The sequence below is a fragment of the Bison bison genome, unplaced genomic scaffold, assembly GCF_000754665.1.
Source record: "Bison bison bison isolate TAMUID 2011002044 unplaced genomic scaffold, Bison_UMD1.0 scf7180017864368, whole genome shotgun sequence".
Taxonomy (NCBI): Eukaryota; Metazoa; Chordata; class Mammalia; order Artiodactyla; family Bovidae; genus Bison; species Bison bison.
Genome location: NW_011494940.1, coordinates 4,813,990 through 4,826,678, shown reverse-complemented (window position 1 = coordinate 4,826,678; position 12,689 = coordinate 4,813,990). Strand labels below are relative to the sequence as shown.

The following is a 12,689-nucleotide window of genomic DNA, read 5'->3' as shown; positions in this document are numbered from 1 at the left end:
TCACCCACAGGGTAACCATATGTCTTGGTTTATTCTGTTTGTCTCAGCATCCAGTCCCACTTGATAATTGTCTTAGATTTCTCACTTTTTATATGTAATGGATAATTGAGTTAACATAAGTGATGATTGGTTAGGAAATTTCCACTTTGCTTTTGCTATGGTTTCATCTAGTGGAGTCCTTATAAGATGCATACAGGGTGAACAGATTTTACTTTAACCAGTGTTAAATCTGAAGACAAGCCATATCCTATTCTTTGCTCTGCCTGAAAAAAATAGAGCTACTCCTTTTATTGCTGAGAGATCATGGAAAACACACTACACTTAAATACAGTGGTAGGGCAGTTCACGTGCTCAAATCTTGGCGGAGGTTTATTTGTTGTTCTAACCTAGCCAGTACTGCTATGGCTGTTTTCACATCCTGCGAGATGCCATAATAGACACCAAACGACCAGTAGGTGGAGATAGTGGGAGATTTAGGATTACTGATTCAGTTCAGTTCAGTCGCTCAGTCATGTCCGACTCCTTGAGACCCCATGAATCGCAGCATGCCAGGCCTCCCTGTCCATCACCAACTCCCGGAGTTCACTCAGACTCATGTCCATCAAGTCAGTGATGCCATCCAGCCATCTCATTCTCTGTCGTCCCCTTCTCCTCCTGCCCCCAATCCCTCCCAGCATCAGAGTCTTCCCCAATGAGTCAACTCTTCGCATGAGGTGGCCAAAATACTGGAGTTTCAGCTTTAGCATCATTCCGTCCAAAGAAATCCCAGGGCTGATCTCCTTCAGAATGGACTGGTTGGATGTCCTTGCAGTCCAAGGGACTCTCAAGAGTCTTCTCCAACACCACAGTTCAAAAGCATCAATTCTTCGGCACTCAGCCTTCTTCACAGTCCAACTCTTACATCCATACATGACCACAGGAAAAACCATAGCCTTGACTAGATGAACCTTTGTTGGCAAAGTAATGTCTCTGCTTTTGAATATGCTGTCTAGGTTGGTCATAACTTTCCTTCCAAGGAGTAAGCGTCTTTTAATTTCATGGCTGCAGTCACCATCTGTAGTGATTGGTGTACATAAAATATGGGCATAAAACTGAGGGTGGTACATAACATATACTTGCTTCACAGATGGTGCAATAAAGCATCCATCTGCCAATGTGGGAGGCCAAGAGACTCAGGTTAGACCACTGAGATGGGAAGATCCCCTGAAGAAGGGAATGGCCACCCACTCCAGTATTCTTGCCTGAAAAAAATCCACAGGCCACCGTTCATGTGGTCGCAAAGAGTCAGACATGACTGCGTGCAGAAGCACACAGCATATAAAGATTAGTCTAAATGCTCTTGCTGCAGTGGCTTGGCCACATATTGTACTGCTTAAATCTACAACTATTTATTTTATTGTTTGGGAGAATTTTTTTTATTTTTTAGACTTTGCAAAAGAATATCTTATTAGGAGCAATGAAGCTAAAAGTTCATATTTTAATTTAAAGGTGTGAGAACTTAGTTTCTATTCTTAAAGGAAGTTGATGGTGAAATATGACTTGTACAACAATTTCTTGACATTTACTCTCCACCATGGGAGTCAGAAGTATCACTAGATAAAAAGTCAAAGAGACAATTTTACTGGAGAAGCATCAGTATCTATTCCAAAAGACAGAAGTTTTAAAAAGATTACTTCCAAAGATGATTATCTATCACTAACAGTTGTAAAATATAAATATATGTATTTTTACATATATGTAAAATATATGACAGTCTGTTCATATATTACTCTGATGCATACATTTCATTTAGGTCAAATAACTACTCTAAATCATTTTCACCATGTTAAATCCTAAGTTTTCTTGTACAAGTAAAACATACACATGCACACGTGTGCGCATGCACACACACACACACTCACACACACTAAACAACAAAAGCACAGATGAAGCAGTAGTTGATGATGTGCTCTTCCATTAACAAAAGAAAAGCTTCACTGAGGATTAATGAAGCCAGTATTGTGTCAATATTGTTAAATACTTCAAATCAAAAATGAATTTAATTCCAATAGTGATTTGATTTCTTCATCCAGTCCAAAGAGTCCATGTAAAGTGGACTAATGAAAGTTCATAATACTCTGGCAGCTCTAATGCAAAATTATTTAAAAAGTTCAAATCAAAGATAAAATGACTGGTTGTCTCAGTAATAATAAAAACAAAAATTTTGCTGAAGGACCACATCATGGTAAAAATAATCAGGTAAGATTCCCATGAAGAAAAAATACTGTTGTAATTGCTGTAAATATATAACCCATAATTGGATTCAAACATGCTGTAATATTCTGCTATTCAAAGCAGAAGCTGTAGTTTTAAAGCATTTTGTATGTATACCCAGAGTAAGTTCTTTTGGCATGCTTTTCCTTACCTCATCAATCACCTCTTCCACCTCTGTTGTATTTTTATTTTCCTGGTGCCTTTTTTGTTATTGATTTTTATGTCATTAGCATGTTACTTTGTATAACAAAGCACACACAGCGGGGGGTACATTCTTTCATGCTTGATTTGAGGTCTTTATTCCATGTTCTATGTTACTTTTACATCCAATTACAGGACTTTTCCCTTCTCAAGGACTTCCCCATGGTTCTATCCTGATTGACTCCTTGCTCCTTCAGTCTGACTCACCAAAGTGGAATGCAGTTTACAGATTAGTGAGATGTCATGGTTTTGCAATTTTACTTTTTTTTAATTTTCAGAGAAAAGCTTCTAGGAGTGACAGTGTTTATGTTGGGGAATTCAGAGGGGGAGAAGAAATCTGTCAAGTTATATAGAAATCACCTTTATCTCTTATTTAAAAAAATATTAACAGTAAGCTCATCTTCAATTTTGGGGTTGCTGATATTAAAATTATGCATGTGTGACTGTGAAAGAGAGGTTTGTGTGTGTGTGTTTGTTTTGTTTTTTACTATTCTTGTTCATAGTGGTAGTTATTGAGGAAGGGAACATTTTAATGTGACATTAATAATGATAATTAAAGTGAATAATATCGGGTTTGTCATTGCACTCAGAATTTCTAGCAGTATCTTCCTGAGGGATAATCATGTATTTCTCTTGGTCTATTATTAAGTATTATGGTTAATGTAAATCTTTTTAAGAGAAATTAGCTCATTTTTCCTTAGCGTTCTTTTCCTAAACTCTATGTTTATTTTTTGTTTTTCTCTTTATTGTGAATACTACTCACGAGGCTAATGAAACTAGATCCAAAGGAGCTGAAGTCTATTCAGATAAAGCAATCTCCGTAGTAGGAGGTATACTCAAGGCTCTTGGTTGAAAGAGTAGGTAAAAAAAAAAAAAAAGCTCCGGAAAGAACAAGAATAGGTTGATTCAAGAGATGGGATTCTACTAGATCTTTGATGAACAAATTTGGGCAAATTTCTAATTCTTTTTGACTTTTCTTTCTCTCGTGTCTGGAAAGGTATATAGCACAGAATATTTGTCTTCCTCATGAGGATGTTTGAGCATTAAATGCAAGTTGTGTATCAGGTACTCCTTGTACCCTCTGTTATATATTCAACTGTGATCCCAGACACAGCTATGGTGCCTGAAACAATTGCATGCAAGTTTCAACCCTCTTTGCATTGACAGTATCTCCCCTCCTGCATAAACAACATTTCTTTCACTCTCTACTTGGGTTCTCAGAGATCACAGCCAGAAAAACAAAAGGAACACACTGAATCCTCTCACATGTTTAATGAGGTTCCAAAAATTAATACACAGCCAGGCAACATTCCAGCAATGGGAAGCACAAGTTGATGGATAAATGATTTTCACTGTTGATCAGATCCAGAGGTGGACAATTCCAAAACCATTCCATATGTTCCTTAAAAGATCTTGAAAGACTAAGTCCTCACTGTCCATCATAAAGTCAGCAACAAAAAAACATAATCCTTTGTAAGATTTTTTCTCTTTGATTCTTTCACCTTCCATGGTCTCCCACACTATTTGCCTGATGCATGCTATGCATGCGTGCATGCTAGGTTGCTTCAGTTGTGTTCGACTGTACAATCTAATGAACTGTAGCTCACCAGGTTCCTCTGTGGGATTCTCGAGGCAAGAACACTGAGTGGGTTGCCATGCCCTCCTCCAGGGGATCTTCCTAACTAGTATCCAACACGTATCTCTTATGTCTCCTGCACTGGCAGGCAGGTTCTTTATCACTAGCACCAGCTGGGAAGTCCTAGTTGCCTGGTGTCTTGTGACAAATACACAGTCTGTACTCAAGGTTTTGACTTCAGCTCTGCTTTACAGTTGGGAAAAGGATACAGGGGGGAAAACATACTAGGAGCAAAGGATACAGCCTAAGACTAGAGGATACAGATATTTATTCAACACTGCTCCATGTGTGTTGCTGTTAGTAACTCAGGTTGAGCCTTGAGGAAGCCTCAGAAGGTTATCCCACATCTCCTTAACCCAGTGGGCTTCCCAGATGGCACTAGTGGAAAAGAATCTGCCTGCCAGTGAAGAGGACATAAGAGACACTTGTTTGATCCCTGGGTCAGGAAGATCCCCTGGAGAAAGAAATGGCAACCCACTTCAGTATTCTTGCCTGGAAAATCCCATGGACAGAGGAGTCTGGCAGGATACAATCCATGGGTTGCAAAGAGTGAGATATGACTGTAAAGAATTAGCACTCACTGCTTAACCCAGTTGCTCCCCAGTTAAAATCATTGTGAATCTCTTTATGAATGTTCATAGGTACGGCTCAGAAAGGATCATGCACTGGGACCAGGCTCAGGGAAGGATTACGGCATTTATGCCAACCAATAGAGAACGAAGCATCTACCCTTGGAGTTGTTTAAAGGCTTATTTTTTCTCTTAGCTGAAAATCTACATTCAGATACTAGACTTTCAGTATGTTTTCTACATATTATATCATCTTATAAATTATACTATATTTTTGTTGCCTGCATTTCTAGTTATACACCAATTTCTCTGTTTTCCATTATTAGCAGAAATCCATGCTTCCATCCTCAGGCAAATATCACTGATATTGAGGCAAATAAAATATGGACCTCCAGGAAATAATTACTCCCACTAGGAAACATATGCAATGACAATAGAAATTTGCTAAAATCTTTCAAAATGTGTGTTTTCACATCCAGTTTCAGAGGCACATTGATCTTTATTTAAAATTCCCGAATACTGATTAAACTATAGGCAAATAATGAGACAAGCAATACATTTCAATGTCAGATGATGTAAATTTATTAGATTAAAATTTTCATTTTCAAATGCTTTTCCATGAAAATCCAACAGTACAGGTATTAGGACTTCATATTGGGTTATTCATTAAGTTTAGAGTCCCTCAAAAGTTGATGATGCAAGAAACTGATGATTTAAGAATAAAAGATTGGTGGTAAGTGTGAGAAGGAAAACAATGGGTATATTGAGAGAGACTTTGATCTCAATATGCAAAAGGATTTAGACCTTCAACAAATTGAACGATAGAAGCCAGATCCACAGGTTGGTCTGTAACAGGATGATTGGCAGCTACGGGAGGAAAAGTAGGTTGGCTGGCAGAATCCAGATCCACAGCTCAGGGAAGGGAAGCCACAGATTCCATAACCCAGCCGTCTGAAGCCACGGGATCCACAGCCCACTGAGTAGCAGCTTCTGGATCCAGAGCTCAGGGAGCTGCAGCTGCTGGACCTGAAGCCCAGAGACCCAGGGAAAGTCGTCTGGCAGGGACTGGAGAAGGTGGAGGTCCTCAGGCGGTAGCAGGATGTCTGGCAGGGACGGGACACCACAGTCTGGGTCCTGATTGGCTCACAGCAGGTCTCCTGACTGTAGAGAGAGGAGCCCAGCTGGCAGGAGCTGGGAGAGCAGAGGTCAGTCCTGTAGACCAGGTTGCTGGGAAAGAAGGAACCTGGGTAGTGCTGGTAGCTCCCAAGGGAGCAAGAAGAGAAGTTTCCAGAGCAGAGATTGTAGGACATGTTGACAGGAGATGTGAGTTCAGTTGAGTTACAGTGAGAAGATTCTGAGTTTGAATGTCTCTCCTGCACTGTAGCATTTGTACACTTCCAGCAAGGGGTGTGGCACACCAGGGGATCATGGTTCCTACATGAGATTTCCTCTTTTGCATATGTGTAATTCAGTAGTCTTCTCGGTAATTGCAGTTGCAGGTGAATGGTTTCTCGCATTTGTTTTTATGGATGCTGTAATTCTGTTGTTATAGCCAAAGCCAATGAACTACTGCTATGTCAGAAATGCTATGACTGTTTCTTACTAATGCACATCCCATCATGGCCAGGGAAGCGTCATGACCAGGAAAGCTTTTTTCTGATTTACACTAACCCGCCTCCTATGTATCTACATCTACATGTTTTTACTGGTGACTGTTTTCCTCCTAAGAGTGTGGAATAAGATGGATTTTCCTCTGGTACGATAGATCAGAGGCACAGTTTCAAAGCTTTCCTGAAATGATCCACTTTGTCACCATTTACTCCCGTTCTCCAAAATCACTCAGCAGTAATCTGTTATGGCAGCAATAGAAAATACACCAAGGATCACAGTTATACAGTATGTCTCTAATCCAATGGAGACCAAAAATAGATAAAATAAGAGACTGAGAGAGAAATGGCATAAAGACAGCTTCTGTGTATGTAAAGATAAGATGACCAAAAAAGAGGCTCAGCTGAAATTGATCCAGGAGAGATCAATCTGGCCCACGTCTGTTTAGTTAAGACGGAAACACTGGTATGGTGAGAGAAGGAAACAATTGAAAGTAAAACACAGAGAAGGCTTAGGAAATTTTTTTTTCTATTGCACTCAAATGATTACTTATTCCCTAATGTCTTTATTATTAAAAATATCAAAATTAGTGTATTTTATGAATCTTGATATGTTGTTCCTTTTATCATCTGCTGAAGCTGCAGCTCCAATCCTTTGCAACCCGATGTGAAGGCCGACTCACTGGAAAAGACCCTGATGCTGGGAAAGATTGAAGGTGGGAGGAGAAGGGGACGACAGAGGATGAGATGGTTGGATGGCATCATTGACTCAATGGACATGAGTTTGAGCAAACTCCAGGAGATAGTGAAGGACAGAAGAGCCTGGCATGTTCCAGTCCATGGGGTCGCAAAGAGTCGGAAACGACTTAGCAACTGAACAGCAATGCAGGATTTCTATCGTCTTAGAATATCTCTAGTTTTTCTCTGCACAGGCTTTGACTTCCTGGCATTTGCAGAGCTGCAGTTTCCTGCCTATATGTGAAGATTTTTTTCCACTTCTCTTTTCTTCTGCAGGGTGTATAAATCTCTCTCTTTTTCTCCTCTTTCTGTTCTCACCCTACCATTTTTCCTTCCTCCTTTTAATGTATTTAACCTAGATTTTCTCTCTTTTCTGTTTTCCAAATATATATATATATATATATAGCTTCTCTTTATAGAGTCAAAGGTTAAAAACAAAGTTTACTAAATTTTATCATATTCTGAGTGTATAAATAGTTACAGCTACTTTCAAAGTTCATTCACAAAATATTCAGTGTTAAAATAAAACTAGTTAAACTATACTCCAGACTCAAGGAAATGTAATGTTATTGTTGATAGCAATATTTTATTTTATTTTTTAATAAAGCTATTATAAACTTACCAAAAATAATAACATTAAAATACTGAATATAACAAAATGAAACTGGAACAAAATATAACAGCAGAAAATACAATCTGAAATCCATAATCCATATAATAGTCTTGGGAAAATCAGACATTAAACTACTTTTGTTATGAATTTAGTAGTAGGAAACAGGGAAATATTGCTATCAGGGAAGAGCTGTGTTTCAGAATTGAAGATAATTTGAGGATTTGGGGCAGAAAATGAAAACTAGACAACAGAATCTAACTTAAAGTTTAGAAATTTATAAAATAACTGATTTGGAAAAACTAGTGATATCTTTTATCAATAGATCAAACATTGACTAATAGATGATGCTTTTGAACTGTGGTGTTGGAGAAGACTGTTGAGAGTCCCTTGGATTGCATGGAGATCAAACCTGTTCATCCTAAAGGAAATCAATCCTGAGTATTCTTTGGAAGGACTGATGCTGAAGCGGAAGCTCCAATACTTGGGCCACCTAATGCAAAGAACTGATTCATTGGAAAAGACCCTGATGGATTCATTGGGAAAGACTGAAGGCAGGAGGAAAAGGATACAACAGAGGATGATAATGGATGGATGGTATTACCGACTCGATGGACATGAGTTTGAGCAACTTCTAGGAGTTGGTGATAGACAGGGAGGCCTGGCATGCTGCAGTCCATGGGGTCGCAAAGAGTCAGACACGACTGAGTGACTGAAATGAATAGACAGTTAGTGAATTAGAAGATGGAATAGGAGGAAATCCCAAACTAAAGTGTAAAAAAGACAAAAAGACTGAATATAGAGAAAAGACTGTGAGAGGCATATATATATATAATGTATAGTGTATTTTGCTTATAATTGGATCTCAGGAAAAAAGGAGATAAAAATGGGATGGAAACAGTATTTGAAGAGATAATAGTTTTGTTGTTGTTGTTCTTCAGTCACTAAGTCGTGTCTGACTGACTCTTTGTGCCCCATGGATTGCAGCATGCCAAGCTCCTCTGTCCTCCACTATCTCCTGGAGTTTGCTCAGATTCGTGTCCATTAAGTCAATGATACTATCTAACATATGTAAACAATAGTTTAGGATTTATCAAAGTTGATGCATCATCTGTTGTGTGAAATGGTACTCAAGAAATGAGTAGAACTGGCCTAAGGTTGAGGTGACTAAAAGATGGGCTTTAGCAGAAATGACCCCAAGATGGAATTAAAGGTACAAAGACTTATGGGGATATGGCTGTGAGAGAAGAGTGTTGGGGAAGAGGGGCAGAAGGCTAGGAGTCTTGTCAGACTTCCATAAGAGTCTCATCAGAGTGAAGAAGATAGAAAGACATGTCCCAGGCAGCCACAGATTGTGGACAGTTTCTCAAGACCATTGGAGATCCTCAATTGTTGGCCAGCAAAGGATCTCATGTGTCCTAAGAAGGAGGCCTTCCAATCTCTCTCCTGTGCTCAGTCATTGTCTGGGAGCAGCCCCATGGAAAGAGAGGCTTTTCTACCAATGCAGTGTTAGATTTTGGACCATAGCATGGAGTTGGGGCAGGGGCGTCCCTGGTCAATCAAGCCTCCTGTAGATGAAGATCTGAGAAGGAAATTCTTAGGGCTTCTACATGTACAGATGACAATCTGTTAAGACTACAGGTCTCATATCAGGTCCACTGAATCTGAAACTCAATTGCTTCCTTCCCTCATCTCAATATTTCTTAGCTCTTTGATGCTTTTCATAAGGGTCCAAACTGGCCTTCCTTGTGACTCTGTCTTAGTTCTCTCCCTCACTGTCACCATGTCTCCAAATAGTTGTGCAGGTTTCTTTCTGGTTCTAGCCATCAATGGTGTTCAAAAAAATGTCCTGGCTGATAATTTTTCCTCTCCATTGTATCTGAGACACGTGCGTAACAGAATGTAATTGAATAACAATAATGGAGGATAAGAAGATATCAGTTCAGTTCAGTTCAGTCACTCGGTCACGTCCGAATCTTTGTGACCCCATGGACCACAGCACGGCAGGCATCCCTGTCCATCACCAACACCTGGAGTTTACCCAGACTCATGTCCATTGAGTCGGTGATTCCATCCAACCATCTCATCCTCTGAGAAGACATGGGAACAAGTAAAGCCAGTATTTAGTAGGTTCTTTGTTCAAGCCAAAGTTACACCTCTGATCCATTGACAAGAAAAATAATTTTATCTTATGTAACTGCCATTTGAGAAAAGCATTTTCTCTTCATTGGCAGAAGCAAAACACCCAAAGATTATGGCAAGAGGAAATGGAAAGGCTTTCTTGACTATGATGGAATAAGCATTAGTGTAAAACAGTCATAGCATTTCTAACATAGGTGTAGTTCATTGGCCTTGGCTATAACACCAAAATTATAGCATCCATAAATACAATATGGGGAGAACCACTCCAACTACAATTATAGAGAAGATTGCTAAGTTACACGCATGTAAACAAGGGAACACAAATATGGAAAAAATGACCCTGTAGGTTACCACACCTATTGCTGAGAGTATATATAAGCACATCTGTCTAGAAGGTTACATTCAAACTCAGAATCTTCTCACTGTAGCTCAGCTGAACTCACATCTCCTGTCAACATGTCCTACAACTGTTGTTCCAGAACCTTCTCCTCCTGCTCCCTTGGGGGCCGCCTGAGCTACTCAGGCTCCTCCTGTGGCTCCTCCTTCCCCAGCAACCTGGTCTACAGGACTGACCTCTGCCCTCGCAGTTCCTGCCAGCTGGGCTCCTCTCTCTACACTCAAGAGACCTGCTGTGAGCCCATCAGGACTCAGACGTTCCGTGTGGTGTCTCGTCCCTGCCAGACATCCTGCTACCGTCGGAGGACCTCCACCTTCTCCATTCCCTGCCAGACAACTCACTGTGGGTCTCTGAGCTGTAAGTCCAGCAGCTGCAGCTCCTTGAGCTCTGGATCCAGAAGGTGCTACTCAGTGGGCTGTGGATCCTGTGTCTTCAGACCCCTGGGCTATGGAGTCTGTGGCTTCCCTTCCCTGGGCTGTGGATCCAGATTCTGGCACCCAATTAATTTTCCCTGCAGAAGTTTCCATTAATCTTGCTACTGACCAACCTGTATATCTGGCTTCTACTGATTAACTTGTAGAAGAGCCAAATTCATTTGAGAAATTTAGATTTTGTACCCTAATTATCTGTTATCCTAATCTGCTCCATTGAAAAGTATTCTAATATTTCCTGATCACTGGCAATTCTTTACCTCTCTAACCCTCAGACTTGGGGTGATAAATTAACTCTCTCAACGTACAAAGTTAATGAGAAATTCAAATTGAATGGTAGATAGAATTTATGGTTTTGCACATCTCCCAAAGATAGATGGAAAGTCAAATAATTTGATTTTAATAAACTCTTTATTCTGCCATCCAAATATGCTGTGAATGTTGTTATTTATTAGCAATGTGTCAACTAAGATTTGTATTGTCATTGTTTCTGTTAATGGGCTTTGGAAAGCTCAGATTTAGGGGGCTATGCACTAATTTTGGCTGTGCTCAGTCATGTCCCGGAGAAGGCAATGGCACCCCACTCCAGTACTCTTACCTGGAAAATCTCATGGGCGGAGGAGCCTGGTAGGCTGCTGTCTATGGGGTCGCACAGAGTCCAACACGACTGAAGTGACTTAGCAGCAGCAGCAGCAGTCATGTCCAACTCTTTTCGACCCCATGAACTGTAGCCCACCAGTCTCCATTGTCCATGGAATTTTACAGACAAGAATACTGGTTTTTGTTACTGTTCAGTCACTCAATCATGTCCAGCAGAGTCGCTTGCCATCTCCTACTCCAGATGTTTTTCTTTCTTTAACCAAGAATTTTCCCTGGATGCCCACAGCTTCTACATACAGCCTTACTCTAAAAAAAAAATCTCAAGAGATTTGAATATCTTTATCCACATGGTAAACACAGACCATACATCTTGAAAGGCATTATGTACAAGAGCGGTTTTAAGAATGCAGGAATAAAATTTAGGCTTCTGTGATGAGACCTGGGCATGAAGAGTATCAGAATGGAAGACTAGTGTGTGGCTGTACATTTTTAGAGAAAAGGACACCTCTGAGCTTTAGATAATCACCTTGCAGGAATTTTTCTCTCTCTTTTTTTTTTTTTCAATTGACTATATCCCTGTACCCCAATTACTGTTTTCAATCTGCTCAAGTTATCACCCTTTGTAAAAAAAGACAGGCAACAAACTTAGATGAGAAGGAACTAGGCTCAGCAGGTGTGAGGTTGCACCTGGGTTTCTTAAGCAACAGAGAAACAGAATCTAACTGTTCTCAAGAAAGCTCTAATATCATAAAAAATGAATGTTTCAATTGTATATTGAAATAAAATTGAATATTCTTTTTTTAAGTGTTATTCTTCTATCTTACATGCAAGTGTTATAGAAAAGTAAAGTAGTAACAGAGACAGTACAATGATAACTGAAAATTTAATCTTTATGCAGAACAAGTAGCGCTCTATATAGAAAAAATAAATATTTTCCTATTCTTTGTAAGATTTTCAAACATCCCTGAAATTAAGAAATTAGATGCAAATTAGGAAATTAAATTTAGTTGAATGAGATATCTCACTCAACTAAAATCATTGTACTAACAGGGCCTCATTTCTTCCCAGAGGATCTAGGGGAAAGCCTATTTACTTGTCTTCTTTTTGTTTGTTTGTTTTCTAGTTCAGTTCAGTTCAGTTCAGTTGCTCAATCGTGTCTGACTCCTTGTGACCCCATGAATCCCAGCACGCTAGGCCTCCCTGTCCATGACCAACTCCCGGAGTTCACTCAGACTCACGTCCATCGAGTCAGTGATACCATCCAGCCATCTCATCCTCTGTCATCCCCTTCTTCTCCTGCCCCCAATCCCTCCCAGCATCAGAGTTTTTTCCAATGAGTCAACCCTTCGCATGAGATGGCCAAAGTACTGGAGTTTCAGCCTTAGCATCATTCCTTCCAAAGAACATCCAGGGCTGATCTCCTTCAGAATGGACTGGTTGCATCTCTTTGCAGTCCAAGGGACTTTCAAGAGTCTTCTCCAACACTACAGCTCAAAAGCATCAAT

General features: G+C 39.9%; 2 protein-coding genes across 2 annotated transcripts; one reads left to right on the top strand and one right to left on the bottom strand.

Annotated features, from left to right (window-relative positions):
- Nucleotides 1-5,465: 5,465 nt before the first annotated feature.
- Nucleotides 5,466-5,969, bottom strand: LOC105000147 (keratin-associated protein 13-1-like). The gene has a single exon (XM_010855854.1). It carries the CDS (start codon nucleotides 5,967-5,969, stop codon nucleotides 5,466-5,468), a length of 504 nt encoding a protein of 167 aa, XP_010854156.1.
- A 4,243-nt stretch (nucleotides 5,970-10,212) lies between these two features.
- On the top strand, nucleotides 10,213-10,683 carry LOC105000119 (keratin-associated protein 13-1-like). Its single transcript, XM_010855832.1, has one exon. The coding sequence runs from the start codon at nucleotides 10,213-10,215 to the stop codon at nucleotides 10,681-10,683; it is 471 nt and encodes a 156-aa protein (XP_010854134.1).
- Nucleotides 10,684-12,689: the final 2,006 nt, after the last annotated feature.

What these genes read in the sequence shown, in the direction of transcription:
- LOC105000147 (XM_010855854.1), bottom strand. Translation starts at nt 5,969, where the DNA reads ATGTCCTACAATCTCTGCTCTGGAAACTTCTCTTCTTGCTCCCTTGGG.
- LOC105000119 (XM_010855832.1), top strand. Translation starts at nt 10,213, where the DNA reads ATGTCCTACAACTGTTGTTCCAGAACCTTCTCCTCCTGCTCCCTTGGG.